This window comes from Mixophyes fleayi, chromosome 5 (assembly GCF_038048845.1).
Source record: "Mixophyes fleayi isolate aMixFle1 chromosome 5, aMixFle1.hap1, whole genome shotgun sequence".
Classification (NCBI taxonomy): Eukaryota; Metazoa; Chordata; class Amphibia; order Anura; family Limnodynastidae; genus Mixophyes; species Mixophyes fleayi.
The window spans coordinates 92,333,093-92,359,307 of NC_134406.1; the positions used below are offsets into that span (position 1 = coordinate 92,333,093).

The following is a 26,215-nucleotide window of genomic DNA, read 5'->3' on the forward strand; positions in this document are numbered from 1 at the left end:
CCCCAATGTATGACCACACCCCCGAATTTATTTTGCGGCGCCGTTTAGGCTAGCCACGCCCCATGACGCATTGACACGCCCCCAAATGTATGACCAAATCCCCGTAATTGCTTGCGCCGCCGGCTTACTCAACTATGAGGGGGTCCCCATGAATTTGTTGTACCGGGGCCCTGAATTCCTCTTGGCAGCCCTGGGTGTGCTGCAAATGGTGGATGGAGTCACCTCTTCCCATACAGTGATGGGAAGGTCAGGCTTCGCAACCACCAACACCCTTGGACTCGCCTTGGGGATTTGTGATGTCATCTGTTTAGAAGGCAGAGTTGTTTGCTGTGCTGTTGCTGACAGCATAACTCTTAAATTTTTTGGAGGGGGGGAGGAGGAGGGCTTAGATCCTTGGGTGAAGCTGAACCACTAGTCCTGAACACGGGCCAGGGCCTAAGCCGTTCCTTGCCACTCTGTTTGGTTAACGGCATATTGGCAAGTTTACGTTTCTCCTCAGATGTTTTAAATTTTCTTTTTTTGCTAATTTTAGTGAACTTTGGGTTTTTGGATTTTACATGCCCTCTAGGAGATTGGGCATCGCCCTTGCCAGACGACGTTGATGGCATTTCATCGTCTATGTCATGACTAGTGGCAGCAGCTTCAGCATTAGGAGGAAGTGGGTGTTGATCTTTCCCTACTTTATCCTCCAAATTTTGGTTCTCCATTATATGCAGCACAAGAGAGCGTACCCCTAAACCACACACACTCGGCAAAGCCTTTACAAATTATCTGCGGCACAGGAGAGTACCACTGGACTGGAGTTATACAGCAGTACCTAGTATTTTTAAACTAATTTTGTTATATATTTTTACAATTATTTTTGGATAATTTTTTTATAATTTTTTTAAATAATTTTTTTATAATTTTTTTATAATTTTTTATTTATTTTTTAAGAACTTTTGGATAATTTTGAAATAACTATGCCCTTAGAACAGAGCACTGGACACAGGCAGCACCACTGGACTCAGCAGGACAGAGCACAGGACACAGCACCACTGGACTCAGCAGGACAGAGCACAGGACACAGCACCACTGGACTCAGCAGGACAGAGCACTGGACAAAGCACCACTGGCCTCAGCAGAACAGAGCACTGGACAAAGCACAAAGCTACACTAAACTTAAAACCAGGACAGGAGCTCCCTAACTGCAACCTCTCTCACGAGTGATCGCAGCCAGAATGAAGATGGCGGCCGCTAGCGCTGAATTTATGACATCCCAGTCTCGCGAGATCCGACGCAAGACTTAGATGTCATAGCCTCGGTTTGGCTTCATTTCCAGCCCGGAAGTTCCCGAACAGTGCTAGGATCCCGTCGGATCCGCACTGTTTGGGTGGGCTCAGATTTCGGAAATCTCTAGTGCTGGGTGATCTTTAGCAAGTTTTTTTTTTTATTTTAAATGTCAATATACCCCCCTCCCCCCACCCTAAAATGTGGACACTCGTCTCCTCATTGATCGAGGCCGCCCCTGGTCTCAAGGGGTCGGCTCCGACTATCTCTACATACAGTGTGGTAAATGCAGGCAGCTAACAGCACATCCAATGCTGTAAGCTGCCCTGTCAGTGTGTTAATGTTAAATACTAGACAGACAGGGCTCGTAGATGTTAGTATATGATTTTAAATAATGTTTACATATTTTATTGTCTATATATGCCTGTACTAGGGGTTGTTTTATTTGGTTATAATGGGTGTTGTGTTTGTGTTTGAATCATTCACTGTTTGTTAACATTTTGCATTTTAATACAATTTTTGCACATTTTCAATTCAGGACCCCAAGGTTCCAGAAGTCACTCAACTGACAACCACGCTCCCAGAACAAGCAAGAGAGAACATCAGGTAGTCTGTGCTGCAAGATCAGGTAAGAGAGAGCGACACAACTAGTCTAACTCTGAATGCAGAATTTTACTATAATGCCATTTTAATATGTTTGCAGAATGAAGTGTTTTATGTAGTGATTAATATTCTACAACTTTGTGTGTATATATATTTATATATATATATATATATATATGTATTGTGTTTATTTACATATTAGCATATGTACAGTGGTCAAGTGGGCTGTATATGTATGTGTATGCATGTATAGTATATATATATATATATATATATATATATATATATATATATATGCATGGCAGGTGATGACTGGTATGGCATAGTCTTTGCATTAGAAAGTATACCTATGCATGTCAGTAGCTATCAAAGAACAACTCTGCGCAACAAAGATAGACTATAAAAACCTATTGTATGTACAGTATGCATTGAATTTTTTTTATTTATGTAATTAATGTCAAAAGAGTTATTTTATGTTAAAAACATTTTTTAATGCATTCAGATGTTTTTTGTACTTACACATATGCATATACTGTAGTCTGTTCTATGTGTCTACTTAAACACTTTTTTTTAATGCAATGTATGTGAAAACTACAGTCTTGAGTCAGGCCCAGTGTGAGCAATACATTTATATCTAAATATCAGTGATTTAGAGAATAACATAGGGTCTGTTATTTAAACTCATTACTAAAAATATAAATATCCATATGATATTGAAAAATACTCAACTTACTTTTTAAAATACACCAATTCTCTATTTATTCAAGCATTAATACATATAAAAAGAAAAAAAACTTTTTGCCATTACAAATAACAAGCACAATTTGATATTATAAGCATAGAATAGCAGTTGCAGATCCAGAGGGGGGCAATCACCCCTCCTAGCAGCACTCTACACACCTTAGAATTGTGGCCTGGAAGTCCGATCAAAGTGAATAAGGGGCGGGGCCAGTCAGGACCAACCAATAAGAGTGAAGGAGGGGCATAGCTATGCTAACCCCTCCCTTAAAAAAGTCTAGGTAAAATAGCTGGGATCGTAATATACAGTCCATCATAAGCATAAATATGTTTAAAAATTCATCTGGAGTGGCAACATGTTTTGTATGAATATTTTTATATGTCGCTACATGGAACCCACTTTTATTGCACTTTTAGGGTCACTGCATTAACATAGTATATTATTATATTGATGTTAAAGCAAGTTTTTACTATTCATTGTTTAATTAAGCCCAATATACAGTATTACATTTGCCAAATAAATGGGAAAAGTGGGATTAGACAAATATTGAACTGTGAAAGGGAGTTAAGTTTGCAAGTGTCAATTAGTTTACATGCATCTTTGTATAGTAAAAACAATATGCATAAGAGATGGTACTTGTGCTGCTGCTGTCATTAACCATTTCTATAAATGACATTTTTCAAGTTTTCAGCTATATGGGAAGAAGCAGTTTAAAAAGTTGGTTCCTATGCATGCATGTGATCTGTTTGTAATGCAGCCACAAGGCTGTTTAATTTACTTTGCTAGTAAATGTAACTAGCTAGTGAATGTAACTAGTGTTACATTCACTATAGTGTTACATTCACTATAATCTCCACATACTCAGCTGCATAGTATAGTGTTACATTCACTATAATGTCCACATACTCAGCTGCATAGGGATTTCATGTCCTTCCACCATGCTGTTTAATGCTTTGCACAGATCTGTATTACAAGGGGCCTGTAAGCAGGTTTTTCTAATTAAAATGTAATCTTAAATGTAGTATTCAATTTAATGTATTAAACAAGAATTTTGACTACAGTTTTCATATAATTTTGTGTGTCTGAAATCATGATCCAAAGACTTAAGCTCAGCTAAATAAAGTATATTTTAAAAAAATTCTAGGTTATCTTGAAAATGTTTTATTTAACAAAGTTCCAATCAGCTGAGCCATATTAAGTAATACATTTATAGCAAAAATCCATCAAATCAGTGTTTCTAAAATCCAGTCCTCAGGGAACCCTAACAGTGCATGTTTTCTGCATCTCCTTGTTGGAGCACAGGTGTGTTCATTACTGACTGATACATTGTAACAGATCCACAGGTTGTACTAAGGATTTTGCTTATGACCTGGATAATATGCACTGTTAGGGCTCCCTGTGGACTGGATTTTGGAAACACTGCCTTAAACAAAGAGATTATCAGTCAGTAAGGAGGGATAGTTTGACAATGGCAGAGATGGAAGCATTTGTTGATTTGTCCGAGGAGAGGATGATTGAAAGTCTCTGGACTTCTGTAGACAAGGAGAATGCTTCTCCATTACTTCATGCTCCTATTGAACACCGTCCGGAATATAACATCTCAAGTATTGGTAAATGAAAATTTAGACCAGCATGTTGAATTTTGCTTTATTGTGGTCATTACTTTATATTATTCCACCAGCATGGACACAGAGTAATGTGAATAAATCATACATGCTGTCAGATTAAGAAATAACTAAATATCATAAATACTATAATAATCTCTTTAAAACTGCATGGATTAAATTAAGATTATTGCATACACGCCCAATTATTTATTACAATCTTCTTTTTTTTACATGTCAGGGTTACATGTTTAGTCATATGTGATTGCCAGGATGAAGTGTTGATACATTTTCTAAAAATCAATAGCTGCTTTGTAGTTCTTTAGTATGCAGCACATAGCTTTCATATTTGATTAGTTAAGCCTTATAAAATTGTAATAAGTGAAACACATTGGGAGCGGCCATATTATTCACGTTGGAAAAGCTATGAGCTCAGGAACAAAATATGTGTCATTCTGAGAGAAAAACCGATGTGTTATCAATTATCCAGAAAGTTCTTTTCTGTAGGTCCATTGTGACTGAACTACACATGCATCTGTAGGAATCACTGACCATATGCATGTCTTTCACTTACAATAAATTGCAGTTGGCTGTGCAACTATGTCCTGTTTAACAAATTAGTGTAGTCAGATTTGTGCACATTGGACAGTCACCTTGGAATGTACATTAGGTTGATGTTCTCTTGGAGTACCCAAAAGTAAAATTATACTAAAACTATTTTCTTTTGCCTTTTATTGTACACTACACTCACATAAACCAGAACCTGCAGGGCCCCAACCTCGTCCGGCCAAGAAATTTGTGTGTTCCTTGTAGTACGAAAACCATGGTACAGAGGTGTTGTAAATTATGAATTGATCTTGTAGTGAAACCTAACAGTGAACTGAGAAATACTATTTCTATATGACACAGAGGCATATTCATAGTATTTCAACTACATGCAGTGCTGTCACAGTTAGGTGATCCCAAGCATTTTTTCATTCAGTACCAAGTATTGCTATAAATTTTGCATACCTCCTATATATAAAAAAAAAAAATCAATGTTATAAAAAGTCTGTGTGCCACAGCCTTGAGTTTCTCAAAATAAAAGCTCTCAATTACAGGCAGAGCCGTAACTAAACATATGTGAGCTTCCTGCACACTTATGGGAACACACCACCAGAGGGGAGATTACCACATGGTGCTGGGGTCTTAAACTCAGTTGCTGCTTGACCAGATCCTGGAAAGTCAAGCAATGAATAAACAATAGGCCACCCTAACCCCGACCAGCCCCATCATTAAAATAATAGCATTAACATTTAATAAACCGACCGATTTCTCTCCCAACCAACCCAAACATTAAATAAATAGCTTTCCCATTTAATGAACAGACCTATTTCACCCCTCATCAGCCCAAATATTAAATTAATGGCATTCCCCTTTAGTAAACCAACATACCCCCACCACATCAGCTCTGTCATTGAATTATTTGCATTCCCATTTATTTTATTGACTTATTTTATACCTCATCATCCCCATCATTAAATTAATAGCATTCCCATTTGATAAGCAGACATATGCCCCCTCACCAACCGCAACATTAAATTTAATAACATTCGCATTTAATAAACCAACAAATTTTTACTCTCACCAGCCCCGACATTAATAGCATTTTCTATCAATACAAAGGCCTATTTCTCCCACCAGCCCCACAATCAAATTAATGGCTTACAAAATCCAGAACATTTAATATAGATTGTTATTACTAATAAACACATTACTGCCGTTTTGAATATAGTACTTATTTATTTTTTATAATTACTTTTATATTTATATACTTGTATATTTTTACAGTATTAATGTAGTATATATTTCTGTACTCCAAAAAAACCCTGTTCTCTCCATCCCTATTCTCTCTATCCTTACAGCATTTTAATTACCTTAGTGTTGGTAAGCTTCTCCTATCTCTGCATCTGCTTCTCCTTGCTCTGTCATCGTCTTGTTGTTCTGTCTTTTCTGTTTCTTCTTGTCTCCGTGCTTGCTCCTATATGCAGTGCCCTGTTGTCACGTTTGCACCTCAGGTACATTGCAGGATTCCGGGCACCTTGCTCATTTTACCAGCTCCCTGTCACTGAGAAATGACAGCCAGGGGTGATCTAGACTTTTCTTTTAGGGAGCAGTTTGTGATTAATCCTGAATCCCCTCCTCTGTTGTTATGACTCTTCCACTTTCTAGTCCTGACTTCTGTAGGCCCTGCAGAAAAACATGACTGTCCAATGTTTGAGGGGGGTGTTTTTTGCCTGTTACTCTTTTCTTTTTGCCATGTTGAAGAACACCTCTCTCTATATAAATCTCTCTAGTTTTGTAGCATTGTATACCATTTTTATCTGTATTCTACTTTTCAGATTCTCTGTTGCCTTGTTCATCCAACTGATTAATCAGATATACAGTAACATAATGTGAATTGAGAACCTTTAGCAGCAGCTAGTTTATTCGGTTCATGATACAGCAAATGAAAAATAAGTTGGGGGAACAAAATTAAACCACTGTGTACTAGTCTTCTTTGAAATGGGTCTAACTGAAAGGTTAACATTTCAAACTCAAATAAAACCGTTTCGAGGGGCAAACGCAGGATTTCTAGAGGTATGTTGCCATGCCATGCCATAGAGTGCGTATGAACAACATGCAATGGACAAACTAAAATTTTAGATAGTGCTAGGTTGCTCTCCAACTACTTTCCATCAAATGGAAGGACAATGCTTTATGCACTACTGGCAGGTGCATACAAATCCCCCTTCACAAGCAGAGCATTGTAAAGTGGTACATATCTGACAACTGTTCCTGCAGTCAAACCCAAGTCTTGTCTGAGTGGAACAGTCTCCCAAAATTGGGACCACCCCACCAGAACAAGGACAGTTGGCAGACTGTTTTGCCGTCTCATAACTGTTCTTGCAACTTTTACTACCTGTTGCTGCCCCTGTCTTAAGCTCAGATGCTGCTTGCCTGGATCATGAAATGTTGGGGGCCTGTTTGAAAAAGTAAAGGAAAATATGGAAAGCCTAGCAATGAGTGAACACTCTAGGCCTCCCTCCCTGCAAGCAGCTCTGATATTAAATTAATAGCATTCACATTTATTGCATGATTAGATCCATGTCCCCCCAACAATGAGAACATTAAATTATTAACAGACACATTTAATAAAGAACCCCATTTCTGTCATAACTGTACAACAAAATTATTGGTATCCACATCAAAGAATTAAGCCTCTGTTGTATTATGAGGGTATATTTTATTGTAATGTTTAATGTTATAATGCTTAAAACATCCCCCCTCCCAAGTTCAACAGGGTTGTTCTGCTGGATTACAGAATCTTGATGTATGCACTTATTTTGCTATGTTTATATAAGACTACTCAAATCTGCAGCTTCAAAAGTTAAGTGTCATCTCACATTGTTTGTTTTCCTGGGGCTGAAGGACAGGTGGGCAGTGTTCTGGTGCTCTGCAGCAAATGAGTGTGATCTGGTCACTGTGGTAAGTGTGCAGTGCTCTTACGGGTATGTGTTTGGGAGCCGCAATGGACAAAAATAAAATGGCAAATCTCACATCCACAGCCAGGCACATTAATCGCTTGCTCTGATAGGGAGGTGAGTATACAGGGGCCATACTGCCTGCACTCCTGGGTAGGGGGGGGGGGGGGGGGCGGGGCGATTACACCTCTCTAGACCTGCCCATGACAGCCCTACAGTGAGTGTTACTGGGCCATCTTGAGGCTGCATATGGCGGGCAAAGCACCACCCTTATTACTGCGCTTATTATTGTTGTAATACCCCCTCAACCCGCTTAGGTAGGAATATTGCAAGTGTACTGTGTATGCGTTAGTCACTCTCTTGATGACATAGTGCCTTCACCCATGTCTCAGCTGCACTCTGTGGGGATGTTGGGAGATGCACACAGGCCTCTTGGTAATAATACAACACACCGTATAAGTAAAAATCACTGTGTTGTTTTTATTAAAGAGAAAAGGTGATGGATGTTAGATTTAAATTTAATTAGTGGTAAAATGTAATATATTTGGAAGATATGGAATACAATTTACAGTTTAATCTCCTATAAAGTAATTTGTCAAAACAGTAATGTCAATCAGACAAGGATTCTTAATCCGGCAATTTATCAATCAAGTGACAAACTGTCCTACGACTCTTGACAGTTACAATTGGCCAACAAAACCTAGTTGCTTGTCAGTAATTACTGTTCACAGTGGAAGAACTGGATTAATTAGAGGACCAATAATTAGATAACGTAAAATGGAATTAACACTTTGATGAAATTGAAAAAAACAAAATAGGATTAGATATATTAATATATCTCTGGTGATATACCCCACCTCACAAAATGATAGATTAAACTCAAGACCTTTAAAGACAGTTAATATCACACCTAAATTACAGGTAGTGCTGAATGGCACCACAGTTCAGTCGCTAAATGCTGGAATAGATCTCCTCTAGTCACACAATGTTATAAGAGCATGGAGTTATAACTTGCGCCCCACATACAGTCTCAACAGAAATATCTCTCACAATGGCTAATTAATGTATACAATTTAATAATTGTGAAGAACGTTGGATGTCTTTGGTGCACTCGGTTGGTACATAAATTTGGTAGCAATATATTACTTTAAATGAATTTCTTTAGTAGTCCTCCAGAAGGTAAATACTAATTCACTGAAGTTATGTCAGGCTCCTTCCCTGCTTACTTGTTTCATCTTCTTCCTTCTCTGTTGTCAGGAGTCGCGGCGTCCGCGGGCATTGCCGCAACTCTCTTCTGCCTTCTCCTGACATCCCGGCCATCTCTATGACGACCGGGATGTAACTTCCTGGATTTGGCCCGACCATTGCCAGGGCAACGGCCTGACACCGAGATGACTGTGCTTGCACCTCGGCAATACAGGGCAGCCGGGCGCGCTTCTCCAAGCCTGTGGGCTGATTAGGCTACTGTTTATTAATCACCACTGCCTGGGAGTGTTTTACAGGGCAAAGACCTGATTGACCAGTATTAATATTTAAGGCAGGGAGGTTTTAGCCTCCCTGCCAGTTATATCGTTCAGATTCTCTGTTTGCTTTCCTGCTCTGTGCTGTGTTGGTGTATTCCCTGGATTGCTTTTCTGTGTATGACCCTCTGCCTGTTACCTGGACTCTGAACCATCGCTTGTTGCCCTGACCTTCTGCCTGTACCTAGACTCTGAACCTTTGCTAGTTGCCCTGACCATTTGGCGTGTATACTGGACTCCTTTATTTGCCTGTGACCCTGACCTCTACCTGGCTCTGACCATCCGCTCCAGCCTAGGCCAGCGTTTCCAATTCTACATGCGCTGCGGCCATCTTTGATGAGCTTTTACTACTCTGAGCCTAAGTCCAGGGGGCATCTGAGTACCTGTGAGCATATAAAGCTATACGGGAAAGGCGGCTGTTATAGGTGAAGATCTCTACCCTACCTGTTCTAAAAGCTCGTCTAGGTGGTCGTAGGCCATAACATCTGTCAGGCCTGACAACGGGACGAGATCCCTGGCTTCTTTTCTGCCGACCTGCACATGCGCACCCATTGCCAGGCAATGGGATGCTCTTCCTTTCTCTCCTGTTAGCGGTCAATGATGTTACTAATTGAACTGCCTATGTAAAGTAGACTCTGACAGTCCCTAGCTGCCAGAGTATTTGGTTATTTGTGTTCTCCTCTTCCTGTTATCTTCCAGTGATATCCGGATTGACCTCTGCTGTTCCTGACTACCCTTTGGGTTCTGATTTGGCTCCAGTTTGATCATTTGGCATAGACCACAGCTTGTTGACTATTCTGTTTTCACCTGGAGCCTCACTGGTGACTGACATTGAGGACTGCAACCTGCACGTTCAACGCAGCTAAGCTCAAACCTCCTTACGGTGGTCCCTAGGTGAACATTGGTGTGTGTTAGACTCCATGCCTCTTTGCTCAGTTGAGTCAAATACTGGTAGGCAGCCACCACCTATTTACCTATTCTGGACAAGTTAACTGTGTCCTTGTATGAAACAAACGGGATATAATAATTGCGTAACTTAGGAACAGAATGGATCTTTATATATATATATAATGTTAACCCGTGCATGATACTCATGCATTCTAGTCAAATCAAGATACTTAAGGTATTAAAAAGGTTCTTGTCATGCATTTGGGCCTAGCCCAGGCCTCCTCAGGGGAAGATCGTTACTTCCCGACGCAAGCGCCCTTTTTAATGTGTGTTCATGAGGTAAAATTACCTCACGAAAATGAGTTTGACCCCTCAACTCGTAAATTTAGCCTTTACTACCCCTCCCACGGGGGGAAGGGGGGATGATGGAAGTTAACTGACTTGACTATTCTAATTTTTTTGTCAAATAATGTCAGTATACCAAATTTCAGGTCAATTGGATGAGCCCTTTCTGAGGAAATAGTGTGTGTGTGTGGAAAAAACTAACGCACGCCTCTACACATGTGTGTTCATGAGGTAAAATTACCTCACGAAAATGAGTTTGAGCCCTACCAAACTGCAGCCCTTTTTGAATTTTTTTCCCCACACACACTAAGAATTTAGTAGGTCAGTGTATAACTCTGCCCAGCAGGTGGCGCTGCAACTTGGTTGTTTTTTCTCCACACACACACAGACGCCACTAAGCATTTATATATTAGATCTTATTGTGAGCGGTTCCAAGTAGATACAAAACAAGACTCAGTTCTTCGCGCCAAAATCTGATCTGAAAATGAGGCAAAACGTAATTTCCAGGAAAATATGGAGCCAAAATGCTTACTATACATGAAGTGTGTCATTGCACTTCCAGTCAATACATTCCAAGCTGGAACATATACCGCCAGAGTGTGCATTTTATAGTGAAGGTGCGTTATTGCACCTCCTAGGTACTCGTGGTAAATACACACCTGCTAGACAAGTGTCCCATTGACTTGCCTAAGAATTTCTGTGTTTGCTTGTTATAGTGAAAACCTGTTTGTGTACTTCTGGGTGTGCACCTCCAATTATGCGTTCCAGGGTGGAATGCATATTGTTTGGAGTGCCTCATAGAGAATATAAGCGAGCCAAAATATTTTGCAATGGTATTCAGACCACCCCCAGACACATCACGCCACCCCCCAGACATATTATGACACCACCAAGTCACTGTGCTTACCTATGCTGTGCTTGAGGGGATGACATCCACCGGATGGTAACATCTTGCTCTTAGTCTGAGATTACAAAATCTTGCGAGATTTGGAGCTCCTTGGCTTGTTCTGCAGACTGCTAGGACAGTGTGTGAAGATACACCCTGTCCAGGGACTGGGAGCAGCAGTTGGCTTCCCTCTCGACACCCCCCCCCCATACACCCCCCCTATGCCTGCCCCCTCCCTGCATGTGGCACCCTCTTGCAAAAAGTAAAGTCATTTTAAAAACAAATGGCCCTGGTAGTTTGTACCCTGACCCTTCCCCTCCTCTCGGTTCCCTTGTTCATCGCAACTTTCCGAGGAGCTGGACGGGATGTACATAGTGTATAAGTCCAGTGCCACCACTAACCCTACGACGTCTAGCTAGCTAGTCTTACCCTAATCCATGTGGTGTGCTGGGCAGTCTTTTTCCACATCCACTTTGATACTCCTGAACACCACTTCTATCAAGAGCTTGGATTCTTCGCGGTCACCGTGGCCCACACTTGGAACGCACTATTCGTAGCTGTATTGGCGTCCTTCCTGGGTCACAAATGTTCAGTAGTCAGTATATGTTCAAACGTGATTCGTCCACTAGGGGGCTTTGTCAAGGATAATTCTCTAATAAAAAGGCGGAGCTATTTAAAGCTCCTTCCCCATAAAACTTTATTAGTAATAAAATGCCTCTATTGGCAAATGTTCAAAGATGTTAAATACCCAGAGACCTTTCTCTAATCATGGAACCTCCCAGTTAGTAGGTGTATAAAATATACTATAACACATTGTCTGTCTGCAGCCTCGGAAACATTTCCCTGAGCACCTGCTTATGTTTTCATGAATACTGGCCTCAACAAAATGGCCACTGTGACTTTTATCGCTTGTTTTCGGTTTATTGCAGTAAGTTTGTTTAGTGTTTTTTGCTTTGTTCCGAAGTCAAACATCTGGCTTTAGAAATCCTGCATTTGCCCCTGCCATGTGGCCAGGGAAGAAATGCTGGATGTGGCTGCTGTTTAATAGAAATGTTATGTTTGTTCACTGTAAACAGAATATAATGCAAACATTTTTACATTCTACTTACATAAATTTAACAGTATACACTGACTGCAATACACAAATAGACAGAGCATCTTATCCCCTATACCACAGAACATTGGGAACTGTATTTGAGTGTTTTCACATTGCAACTCGGACTATAAAGTTGTTTTTCAATTAAAGGTATAAGCATATATTGTGTATTTCTGTCTACCTAATATGTTACAGCTCCAGTGACGGTCTCAAGAAAAACCTTATTAGAAAAACTGCACCTGAAATATTCCCAGAAGCCGTGGACTGAAACATTTAAACTTGTCCGCTATTGTTTGGTAAGAGCCTTCTCTCTCTCTCTTCATCCTTTTTGTTTTTGTAATAAAGAGCAATGGTACAACAGTTATCACAAGTGTGTAATAACAAACTATAATCAAATGCCAAAAATGGAAATCACTCCAAAAGTAAAAATATTCTACATGCTATTGCCATCTACACTTAGGGCTAGATTTACTAAACTGCGGGTTTGAAAAAGTGGAGATGTTGCCAATAGCAACCGATCAGATTCTAGCTGTCATTTTGTATAATGCACTAAATAAATGACATCTAGAATCTGATTGGTTGCTATAGGCAACATCTCCACTTTTCCAAACCCGCAGTTTAGTAGATATACCCCTTAGAGTTAAGTGTGCCACTCGAGATTGCACAAAGTCGTCCATATGCAGCTTCAATGGTTATAGCCGCCTCCTTCTCACACAAACCCATGCTCCCCTTCACACTGCGTGCTTAGGGTGGGATCTATCCCAATGTACATTGGCTGCACAAGTAGTAGTTGTTCTTGATTGGTTTAAAAATAATTATATTCATGGTTGACCTGTAGTGACTCATTGATATTTTAAGACTTGGGCTAGGTACACACTGAAGAATTTTCCGACCGATGTGTTCTCTCAAACGATTGTACCTACGACTGGAGGTCCGATCAGTCTGGCGATTCATGCATACACACTGACATGAATTTACCTTCAGATCTGTGCTCTTCATCTGGTCCTCTAGTCTTCAGAAAATGACAGCACAATATTCATTCATTCATTCATTCCTGTCACATTGTCACACTGATTAAAACCGCCACATGTCATAACGAATTTCGATAGCTTCTGTGACTCTCAAATGATACATTCTGTCTCAGAACAAACAAATAATTCCTTCTACAGCACCCTCTACATTTATTCACTGGGACATTTATTGCTAGCATCGGCTGAAAAGAAGCCTATGGAGATCGTGAACATGAGTGCATAGACACTACATGATTGGTCATAACATATTAAACAGTGCGACCAACCAAATGAAACAATGATCGGCACTTTGGGATGACTTTAGATCATCATGTCCCTATATACACTTGCACGATATCTGATCAAACGGTCAGATGTCGGCCGATTGGAGATTTTTTCGTGCAATCATTGGGCCAGTGTGTACCTAACCGCACACTCAAGCGATCACTCTACTATATGGCAAACAAAGGGGACTTTGTTTCAAGGCAAATATAGAGGAAAGAGCAGTGCATTCCAAGTTTGGAATTGTTTGCATTACGGGGATTGCCATACCTTGCTGAATAGTTAAAGGCCTTCTGGAGAGAGATGTATCGGCTATCTTTATTTTCTGTAGTGCAGTGGGTATATTGTCTGGTGATCAATAGAAAGTTAAAGATTGCATCCCCTTTTTTGTTCAAACTTTCTTTATTGAATTTTCCAATATTACATTCACATAAAATACAAACCTACATTATAATACAAAATATGGTACCAAAACATACAGTGTAAATGTAATACCCTGCAAATCACGGGTATATTACTGTATGCACTCATTCAGAAAACTATAGTTCTCCAGAGTGCCTCTAGGAAGTTGAATGCAAATTGTGTTGGCCATTTTTGGGTGGACAGACTGCAAACTACAGGCCAGGCTGCTCTCTAGAAGGCGTCTGGCAGATGCTGCAAAGTCCAAACTCTCTTGCAAGGGTCACTGGTAAAAACCATCTGTCCCGTTAGATTCCGCGCCTCGTTGTAGGTGGTGCTGAACCTAGCAGGCTCTAGAATCCCACAGATACCTGTTGACCGTAACATTAATCTTGAAATTCATATTCTAGTTCCAACATGGTCATACGAACAGTGGTTCTGTCCTTTTTTTATATCTCGCTAGTCAGTCCATGTGCCCCCACCTTTTTTTTTTTTTTTTTTTTCCTCTTTGCTTAGTAACTAAAATAGAATCTGCCGTATCGACTTTGCAGTAAAAATCATTGTTGAAGTTTTCTCGAAATACTGGAGACTTTACCTGACTTCGTATTGTGTTAAGTTGACCTTTGCATCAATCTCAGTGATGAGGTTGTGTTTTCTTATGTTGTGATTAGTGTAGCAATCTGTCCCTGTAGGAAGGCTATTTCTTGGGTCGCAATATTTTTTCTGTAGAGGTGTTGCTAATCAGCCTACCCATATTGGTTTGTGTTTTAGGCTTCCCATATAACTCCCAGTGCAATCTCATCAGAAGTGTTAAGCTCAAAATATATATGTGATTGCAGTATTGAGCTCTTGAAAGGTATATTGATCTAGCAGTTACAAATTGTCAAATCATCACCTGCGGCACCGAGGAGAAAGTTTAATAGAATCAAGCAGTATATATACCCTGCATGATCTGTCCAGGAAATATGTTATAGCAGCCTTGGTTACCGCATATGTGAGCTATTGAGTAACAAAAATCCTATCTATGGGGAAGTAACTTGTGGCACAGAGAAACGAGTATAATCTTTTGCTTTTATTTGTTTTGTTCTTTTTAAGGCACCAAGAGTCATAGAGGACTAGCCATTTCAGGAGCTCTAGGAGGATCTGTGATTCCTGGCATCACTAAGGGAGGAACTGTTTTATCTAATGACTGATTTAATACTAGATTGAAATCACTTCTGATAATTATGTGACCTTGTGGAGCCCTCTCAATGCACCTGAAACCTTTTGTGAAAAAGGGACCTTGAGTGGGAGCATAGACCTGACACATTTCAACACTATTAACTGGTTACAGCTACACCTACTATATCTGCACTATATATCTTTTGCATGTGCAGGGGTACCTGTTTGCCATTCACTCACAGAAGCCTGAGGTGAGAGACTGAGCTACAGCTGGGTGGCTGACCAAAGAGTACTAAAGAGAATACACCACCAGCTGGCAAGCAGGGGGGGATCAATGTTGTTGCAGATTAGTGAAATATATAATATGCTTTCAAACTGTTTTGAATGTTCTGCTTTGCACGTGATGGTTTATATTGCTCAGTTTACAGTTGGAAAGATAAGGTCTACCTAGGAGGTCTGAGCTCCATCCTGTGTATAATGATAAATCAAATTCTGCTTTAATTTTACGTGTATTTCTAATTTGGGGATTCTGACATATTTAGTATAATCACTACATGCTCTTTTCCCTACAATAGGGCTCACGCCCAGCAAACAGGATGGTTACTGCAGCATGTAGCTAACCACACCAATAGAATTGCTGCGCCGTCATGATTCTAAGGCTATCTTGCAGCCATGCAGAAAGTGTAGTCCTGCAATGCAAATGTGTGTTTTCTATTTTGTTTATTTTTAACATTGTTTGCGCAGATGCACTTTTTATGGTTAAGTGCACAGATTTGTGAGGTTGGACATTTGCAGACGCCCCTTAGGTTTGCTGCTGCCAATGAAATGAGTTAATATAATCGGTGGCATTCCTTGCTGAACCAAGAAAGTGCACCCACTTTTACACCAATAGGCAAAGCATGAGATTTCATTTTGTAGGGCAACTTTGTAACGGGTAGAAAAAACTTCCTAGCTTGTTTGGAGGAAGACATAAAGTCGTTTTCTCACTGCAAAAGTTCTTCTCCCTATACTTTTTTAATAAGGGTATTTTACACCATTTTGCACTGTGGGGAAATCATTCCTGGACACATATTGACCAATGTAATAAAAACCTTCAAAACAAAACAAGTGACACGTGTAATAAATGACCCAATGTATCCATGCTCTCATGGTTAATTTAAATCATAAATGAAGCTAAAACCAGCAGTATTTTAGGAGTAAAATGGAAAAGTTTAATTTACTATAAGCGATGGTAGGAGTTTGCAATTTGATGTGAAATATCTTCCAACCTGAAATTTTACACGCAGATTGATTTTGTTCCAAAGACTGTGAAGTGGGCATAGTACTTTTAAAATGCACTTGGCAGACAAATGAACACTTGCGCAGATAGATTCGTTGCAGGACCACACCTTTTTCAGTTCATATATGAGCCATACAATCTCCTGATGCATCCACTCATCATTTTTCTCTTTGATCTAAAAGTATTGACTGCAGGGGTGGGGTGGGAAATTGTAGCCCGGGGGACAAGACTTGATTCAGCAGTCTATTAGGAACATTTTAAAGGGGAGGAGGTGGATGCACTATAGCAACGGAGATGTACGAGCAGCTGGGTGAGAGGGAGTTAATCACACTCCTAATTAATTTATGGAAGGGGGGGATGTCACCTTGCGCTCAAAGTACATTGATGAGTAGTGTCTAGTGTAACCCAGGGGTTAAGCGGAGTGAGTGATTAATGAGTAAACCTAGATGGTGCACAAGTTTAAACAGTAATAACGGTAATCAGTAATAATGAACAGTAAACCGTGTACGTAGTATGATACAGTTGTGCACAATTAGAAATTGTTGAAGGACAGTGCTCCAAATGAGGCTGAGCAAGTATATTGACAGATGATGATGATAAGGAAGAAAATGATAGTAGTAATGGTGTCCGTGCCAATTAGCAGAGGGATATGGGCAAAAGTTAATGCCTATATTGTCTCTAATCCGGGAACTTGAATAATACAGTCGGGGCAGTATTCAGAGTAGCGGTAAGTAGGTATCTCGTTCAGATGTGACAATCATATGTAATTACCTTCAGATGGTAGTGAGTGCGCTCCAAACTACCATTAAGATGGGTGCTTTGGGTCTTGTGCGAGGTCCTGATGCGGTAGACGCTGTATTAATATGCCTGGTCTGCGCGTGGATGATTGATATGGCTGGTCTGCGCGTGGTCTTCCCTTTTATTGTCTGTTTCCTAATGCATGATTACATTAAGAGAAATAAAGCTAGCGGTTCAACTTATTCAATTTTATTTTAGGATAAACCTGCCGGAAGAGCTTTAATGGGCTGCACAGATCATCCAGTTTTCAGGTGCACAAATACACTGCAAGAAGCTGTAAAAGGTATCCAGAATAGCTTATGCAAAATATTCTTATTTTAAGCAATGTTGCATGGATTTCTTCTTCAAACACCCATCCATACTTCTATACAACTTTTCCCCAAGGAAACCTTCTCATTGTCAATCTATCTATCATTGTGAATGGCTTATTCTTGACATTATTATATATTTGCATGGTGTGTTTTTGTTTTTGTTTTTTTTTGTTTTATTCCTTATTTAAATGGTCAACAAAAACATAATTTTCCAGGTAAAAGTACATGGCAAATACTAGTTTTGCAACCAAATTTTACTTTTTCGATACATCTTTACGCAGTAGAAGGAACATAAAATATTATAACATTTGGGGCAGCACGGTGGCTTAGTGGTTAGCACTTCTGCCTCACAGCACTGGGGTCATAAGTTCACTTTCCTACCATGGCCTTAACTGTGTGGAGTTTGTATGTTCTCCCCGTGTTTGCGTGGGTTTCCTCCGGGTGCTCCGGTTTCCTCCCACACTTCAAAAACATACTGGTAGGTTAATTGGCTGCTATTAAATTGACCTTAGTCTCTCTCGGTCTGTGTGTATGTATGTTAGGGAATTTAGATTGTAAGCTCCAATGGGGCAGAGACCGATGTGAGTGAGTTCTCTGTACAGCGCTGTACAATCAGTGGTGCTATATAAATTGATGATAACATAACTTGGTATTAATATTAGGGAATGGGAGGGGGTTAGGGTGGGTAGAGTAGAAAAAAATAGAGTTGGGGGAATACTACAGGAAATATCCACATGGGTAAGGAAATGTGAGAAGTTCTGTTGTTGAGGTTCCAATAGCCTGGATTGGTTTTTAGCAGCATAATTGTAAAATGTCTTTATTTCTGAATTGCAGCAAAATCCCTCTCTACCTTATTAACTCGGATAGAATCCATATCTAAACAAAAGGGGTAAGTCCATTTTTATAACACTTTAATTTATCTAATAATTTCACATATATTGGGGAACTGCTTCACTTGGCTGAATGTTTTTAAAATAGGGGAACTAAACCTTTTTTTATATACATTTATAATGAGGTATGCTCAGGCTCAGTTCCCTGAGATTCGAACACGCCGATCCGAGTGCCGAACCGGCTCGATACTTTTGCGCGCCCTTGGAATTGAAAACAAGGCAAAATGTCATTGTTACGTCGTCGGATCTCACAAGTTTTGGATTCTATAAGTACCGCTCTCTATAGCGATCCAGCGCCATTTCACAGAGGGACACAGAAGGGGTAGCACAGTTCACGACACCAGCAAAACCATTAACTCCAGTACTTAATATAATATATTCAACACCACTCACATTAAGCAATATCGATGATTTGTCCAATCCCATCAGGAATGTTTTTTTAGGACCAAGTTTGACACAAAAACACTGACTACGAATGTAAACAAAAGGAAATTAAACGATGTAGAAGAGGAACAAGGGGAGGGACCAATAAAACTCCAGGAGTGCTCAATGTCGCCAATACCCCAGCCCAAACAGTAGGGATTTTAACTTAAGTGACTACAAATTAACAGACACAGAAGTGAAGCTACTCCATAAGGGGACGAAAATTGCACCAACAAAGAAATTAAATAAATTTGAGACCTTTGTAGATGTACATGGATTCATCCGTAAACTGTCACTTAAGAAATATCATTTGAGACCCCCAATGGAACATATGATGAAACAGGACAATAAGACCATTAACTCAGATGGTTTTAAACATGCTACACTCAAACCACGTTCAACTTTTTATCCCAAACATATGAAGGGCCATTTCATAGACACCTTTTAAAATTAGAACTAGAAGATGTTGTAAGCGACGTCAATATAACAATCTTAACAAATCAGAATTAGAAGCATTATCTAATTTGAAAAAACAAGATAACATAGTGATCAAGCCTGCAGACAAAGGTGGGGGTATTGTCATTCTCAACAAAAACAATTATTTAACTGAGATAAAGAGAATCTTGTCAGATGCATCCACCTACAAACTCCTTGCTACCAATCCCACCATAACCTCCCAACAAGAACTTTAAGATATACTTCAAAAAGGACGAGATTTAGGGATCATCACACTTAAGGAGTATAATTATATATTTAACCAACATCCAGTCATTCTAGTCATATATAATCTGCCCAAAATTCATAAAAGCCTTTCACAACCACCTGGGAGACCAATTATCTCAGGTATTCTATCCCTTCCAATTTATCCCATTGTGTCGATTCCTTCCTACAACCCTTTGTTAAACAACAAAAATCACATATACAAGATACAACACACATATTACAATTACTTCAAAATGTGGAATAGAAAGAGAGTTTCTGGTTAGTCGCTTGTGATATTACATCCTTATACACTGTCATTAATCACCAATCAGGTTTACATAGTGTTAGGTACACTCTAGAACAGGACAGCCAACTAAAACCCAAACAGATTGATTTTGTCTTAACCAACATACAATATATCCTTACTCATAATTATTTATGGTATGACGATCAGTTCTATTTACAACAATGTGGAACAGCTATGGACATCAGGTTCGTCCCAGGTTACGCCAACCTTTTTATGAGCCATTGGGAAGACAATAATATCTGGTCCAACTATGGCTTGGGTGCTAACCTGGTGCTCTGGAAGAGATATATCGATGATAATTTTTCATTTAGGATGGGACAATAAACATCTTGAATGATTTTCTTGAATATATGAACAATAATGACAGTGGCCTTAACTTTACCTCAAATTTTAGTCAAACACATGTAGAATTTCTAGATCTAGAGATTTTTGTTTCCAATAATACTCTAGCCACCAAAACTTATAGGAAAAGTGTTGATGTCAACAGCTACATCTTAGCTGACAGCCACCATCACCCCAATTGGATCAACAATATTCCCCTAGGCCAATTCACCAGGGTTAAAAGTAGCTGTACATATATAGAAGATTATAGAGACATGAAGCAACAATTTTTGGAGAAGTATGATCAATCAATTGTTGATAGGAATTTTAAAAAGGTTGAGGCTTCAGATAGCAAGACACTTATGAAGTACAAAATAAAACCAACTCTTGAGAAGAACACCAACAAAACTTATTTCATCTCTAAGTATTCTGATCAACCACAACAATTTACGTCGCATCATTAAAAAACACTGGTATCTACTCCAAAAAGATGACCTATTAAAAGATCATTTACCCGAGAATCCAGACATTGTCTTTAGGAAGGCACCTGATTTTAAAAAAACATTAGTAACCAATCGCATCAAAACTAAACAAGTGACAAATGATTGGTTGACAACTGAAAGCCGAAAACTAGGCTTCTACCACTGTGGGAGTTGCCATAACTGTAAGATATGGAAATGTACGAGTACAAAAACCATTACTGAATATACCTCTGCATATACAAACAAAACATATTAAATTAAGAAGTTCCCGACTTGTAACACTGAAAACGTGATATACCTTTTTGAATGTTCATGTCACAAACAATTTGTTGGATGCACAATACAAAGACTCAAAACACGTATTGGGGAACAACTGAGGAATATACAGATAGGTTTGGATAAACACGACCTCTCAAATCAATTTAAATTGGTCCATCAAGGGAAAATAGAACATACTAAATTCATGGCTATTAAAAAAGTTTTGAGGAATTGGAGAGGAAGAGATGCCATCAAACAAATAAAGAAGAAGCCAGATTGGTTTGTACACTGAATGCTTTAGAACCCAATGGATTAAATATAGATTTCGAATTACAATCATTAATTTAAAATTTGGTACTATTCTTAATTTCTAATCATCATGATATTCTTATATATTATCACTTTGCTGGGGAGGAATTATGTTCATAACAGGAGATGCCTCTGGCAGATGTGGGTAGTTACACTGGGGTATTTTGTTTTCCTACGGTCATATCATCCACCACTACGCCCAATACTGTCTGATCTTGGAAGCTAAATGGAGTGAGCCAAACCAGTACCAGGATAGGAGACTACCTGTGAACCTTTGATATAGTAGGAACAAGATCTCACAGATTATACCTTTTTACATACCAGTCTACCAGAGGGCGAGCGCTCGACCTTAGAAGTCTATTGAATTATCCTACCCCGTTAAGTATATAATACATATTATGAAACTATTTTCCATTTTAATTTCACTATTAGTTGGATGATGCAAGTCTATAATGGTATGGATCCTGAATAGGTCTGCACTGAATATTATCTGGAAGTGAGCAACATAGTGCTTTGTGAAAGTACTACCATATGATGATCACATATGCTTTGATAAGACATTTATATTGAAGATTATGATATGTAAGACTTAGTTGTGCATTTATGTGTCAGACCATCAATAGCTGTATAGTAAATATATTACACACCTCCATATGTTTACTCTTATTTAAAGCATTATAATCATGGATTAAGTGTATAATATACACCTTCATTGAATATGCCTTCACTCTTTACTAATATTCTACTAATTTGAACATCATATTGTTGTTTAAGAGATGAGATGCAGACCTATTTAACATGTACATTTCAATTTAATGCATTACCACTGGTTCAACTATTTAATATACATCTTATTGAATATGGTTTTATTCTTCATCATTATAAATCATTTTATTGTATGGTTCATATATATATATATATATATATATATATATATATATATATAGAAATTATATATAATTTTTATACATTACATATTTTATATAGGAATTATACTGTAATGGATTGTTTATATTGTGTTTGCTGCTTTTTTTGTTTAATTATTTAATTTTTATACTTTTTTATTTTTTGCTCATACATTTAAGTGTGATTGTACTTGCATACCAACCAGTACTGCTTGCTGCCTATGTTACTTGAACGCTATATAGGATTATACTCTAGGATGAATTAGTAGACCCAGATAATGTCTCATATGCCTTTATCCAATGGGGATCGAGAGAGCAGTATATAACGTAGGACAGTGGTTCCTAAAGTGTGCGCCGCGGCTCTCTGGGGTGCCGCAGCCGCCATGACAAAAGAAGATGAAGGGGAAAAAAACTTGCCAATCCAGCACCGGATCCTCCTCCTCACTGTTCTCACTGATTGCCGAGCGTGACGTCATCACGTCTGACAGTGTCAGTGAGGAGCAGCAGCAGAGGACATCCGGAAAGAAGACGGCAGAAAATGAGGAAAGTAGGTAAGTAAAGGCACGGAGAGTGAAGGGGGACAGAGTGTGAGCTGCTGTAGAGGGGGGGGGGGCAGAGTGTGAGATGAAGGGGCACAATGTGATGGTGAAGGGGCCTAAATACATCTTGATTTATTTTGACGGAACTACTTAAAAAACAGGACTACCCAGTAATTATTTTGGCTTAGGGGTGCCTTGGAAAAATTATGGTGACCCTAAGGGTGCCTCGAACTGAGAAAGTTTGGGAACCACTGACATAGGACATTGCAGGACCCTCTTTACCCTTGAAAAAGTCTTCCTACAGATTAAACACTTTGGGACTTAGAAACTGTGACCTCTTCACCACTCCATAAACAGGAAGTGTCGCCCGTGCATTCCACAGTGGAACGCACGTGACCCGCTGACTCCACTATGACGCCGCAGCAATAGAGCGTTTTTACCCTACATACAGTGAGCTCTTTTGATCAGATTTGTTCACCTTGCATGTCAATATAGATCATCTCATCCTCATAATTGCGGTGCACTTTGTTTTGCCACGATCTGGGTGCTTTGTTTTTAGTTCACATTGTTAGCCTTCCTTTGCCATATTCCCTCCTACGTTCAGCTCTGCTTGAGCTCATTTGTGTATTATTCCTTGTTATTTTAATTGTGATGTATTACCGTGTATGTATATGTGTGTGTGTGTGTGTTTTATCGACACTAGAATTATTATTATTATTAGTATTATTGGTGTTATATGTCCATTCATACCAATACACCTATATTAGTTCATTAGTACATTTGTGTATTTTGAAGAGATATATATATATATATATATATAAACTTTTTTTTGCCCTACCTACTGGGGATGCCATCCTGCATGCATGAAGTATTGGAAAAAAAACATTTTGGAGTCCTGGCTCTAAAAATGGCAGGCAAACTGGGGGTACCATGTGATATTTATTTTTAATTTGTGTTAACATTGTTGCTGCATTATGCAAAATTCCACGTGTGTCTTCTACATACCAAATAGGTTAGAATCCCACCTTGGACCCAACGGAAGAATTTGCTACATCACATCAGAAATGTTCTATATAGAAGTTCAAGTGAAGAGAAATGGGCATGTAGCATTTGTGAAGCTGGCTCACCATGGTGAATCTCCAAAGGTAACGAGGTGTTGGTTTTATTTTTTTTTTATGTTTTTATTTTTTTTACCCCTGCAGACTTTTAAGAGCGAAACTTTCACGATGGGGCATAGGTTTCTGTTTGATTCCGTGGAAACAGATTTAAAATAAAAAAATGAAAAGCTCCCACAACCCCCTGTTCATCTAGTAGAGATAGTGTCAAGTTATGTGACTAATATGCTAATAAATAATATGCTTATCTGGACGTTTTTTTTGTTTCAAAAGAAACCTCTGTTTTTATTGTGTGTGTTGCTTTTTTTTTTGTGTTTTTTTTTTGTTTTTTTGTTCTGGATTTCAAAATCCCAGTATATTACTATGTGCCATGCTTACTATACTAGTGCATGACCTTACCTGATGCCTTTTCTTGGTTGCAGCCTTACCCTGGCAATCTAGCCACAGAACTAGAGCTGTTTAGTTCTGGGTCTTCAAAATATGATACAATAGGGATGAAACATTTGGTACCTCCCAGACAACCATTCTCCACTGGAGAAGGCTTCTGCAAATATATGGGATGAGCTGTCATACAGTCTAAAAACAAATTCTAGTAAGTGCATTACACTCCTAGGGGAAAATATATCATGCAGGTTTAAAAAAAATGGCAACCAGATCCTAGCTGTCATTCATTTAATACATTCCACAAAATGACAGCTAGAATCTGATTGATTGCTATAGGGAACATCTCCACTTTTTCAAACCTGCAGCTTGATAAATTCCCCCCCCCCCCCCAAATGTTTTTAGCGTTTGAGTAATCCTTTTTCAGAACTTATACGATTTTAGTAGGAGTGCTAGTTCTGTGTGTCGTTTATTTTATTTTTAACATATTAATAATGTTTTATTTAAGTTTTAAACATGTGAAAACGTTTATTTTTTTTCCTGACTTACTGATAGAGAAAACTGTTCACCATCGAGTGAACAAGCAATACCCCAGACAATTTTGCATCTGCCCTGTGCTGCTATGCCCGATGTCCACTGTACATTGAAGACCACTTGAACTCATCTAAAAAAATAATGGTAACTAATAGATGACTTTGAAGAAACCATGGTCTGTGCTTATAGTATTTCTAGCACATGCAGCTGCTATGGGGCCTGGCAGTTCTGGTCCATCTACTCCAGATACCCCCTGCATGCGTAGTGAGGCCACATTTAGTCTTTTAGTTCCAGATATTCAAGCTGAAATGGTGATTTACTGCACATATGCTGGCCCCTACGCAAACTCAGGAGGGTAGAGCCAGGTCCTACAGGGCAGATGGACAAGCATTGTTCCCCTCCACCCAGAATACATTGTTTGCTCTGGGGCTTTGTAATTTTGTGTTACACCTCTGAGTGTAAATACTACTGACCATGCATTCCTCATTATGTCTGTTTTTTATCTATATTTTAGGTCTCTTCAATATATTTAAAGACTTGGGGCTAGATTTACTAAGCTGCAGGTTTGAAAAAGTGGGGATGTTGCCTATAGCAACCAATCAGATTATAGCTGTCTTATTGTAGAAAGTACTAAATAAATGAAAGCTAGAATCTGATTGGTTGCTATAGGCAACATCCCCACTTTTTCAAACCCGCAGCTTAGTAATTCTAGCCCTTAAAGTGCAAAGTAGATGATGTTCACATTGACACATTTATTTTAAATCATGCAACATGTATTTAATGTTTAAAATGTCCAAGCCACAATAGGTGCTAGCAGGAAAGTATGCGTGATGACAATCACCATTATGCCTAAAGATATAGTTAAGGAAGGGGGTTGAGCACCAGCTCAATCAGGATAACAAAAATACAAGTACTGACAAACACCCCTACATTTATAAACCATAATGACTATCTTTGCAGCAGATTTACACCTGTTTCATTGTTCTAGTAAAGAGTAAAGTCAGGATTACTGCTATGATCCTTGACAAAATGTCTAACTTCAAATCCAAAATATTGCTTTAAATATTTTACTGTTTCCCAAAAAAAGAAATTTTCACTGAATGAATTGTATGAGCTAATATGAGATGTTAATTATTACTTGACTTTTTTATTTTTTTTTATCGGTTCCTCCCTCCTCCCATTACAGATTACGTTTAAAAATTACACATATCACACTGACTTATCTGCAGTTGATAAAGTTCTATTAGAAAGCATTTCTTGTTCGTTCTGCTCACTGTTGACAGAGATGTTCAGACTTACACAGTGTATTTTATTTAGGAAGCTGCTACTTTACACTAAGTTTCTTGAATGATGCAA

General features: G+C 38.9%; 1 protein-coding gene across 1 annotated transcript in view; it reads left to right on the forward strand.

Annotated features, from left to right (window-relative positions):
• The first annotated feature begins 4,027 nt into the window (after positions 1–4,027).
• The window catches only part of LOC142157700 (mediator of RNA polymerase II transcription subunit 1-like), a 74,645-nt gene continuing 52,457 nt past the window's right edge, over positions 4,028–26,215 (forward strand). Inside the window, exons 1-5 of the mRNA XM_075211280.1 lie at positions 4,028–4,221; positions 12,649–12,749; positions 17,581–17,665; positions 18,528–18,582; positions 23,842–23,974. Coding sequence (XP_075067381.1) covers positions 4,080–4,221; positions 12,649–12,749; positions 17,581–17,665; positions 18,528–18,582; positions 23,842–23,974 — 516 coding nt within the window. The 5' untranslated portion in view covers positions 4,028–4,079. The remainder of the gene's footprint in view (positions 4,222–12,648; positions 12,750–17,580; positions 17,666–18,527; positions 18,583–23,841; positions 23,975–26,215) is intronic.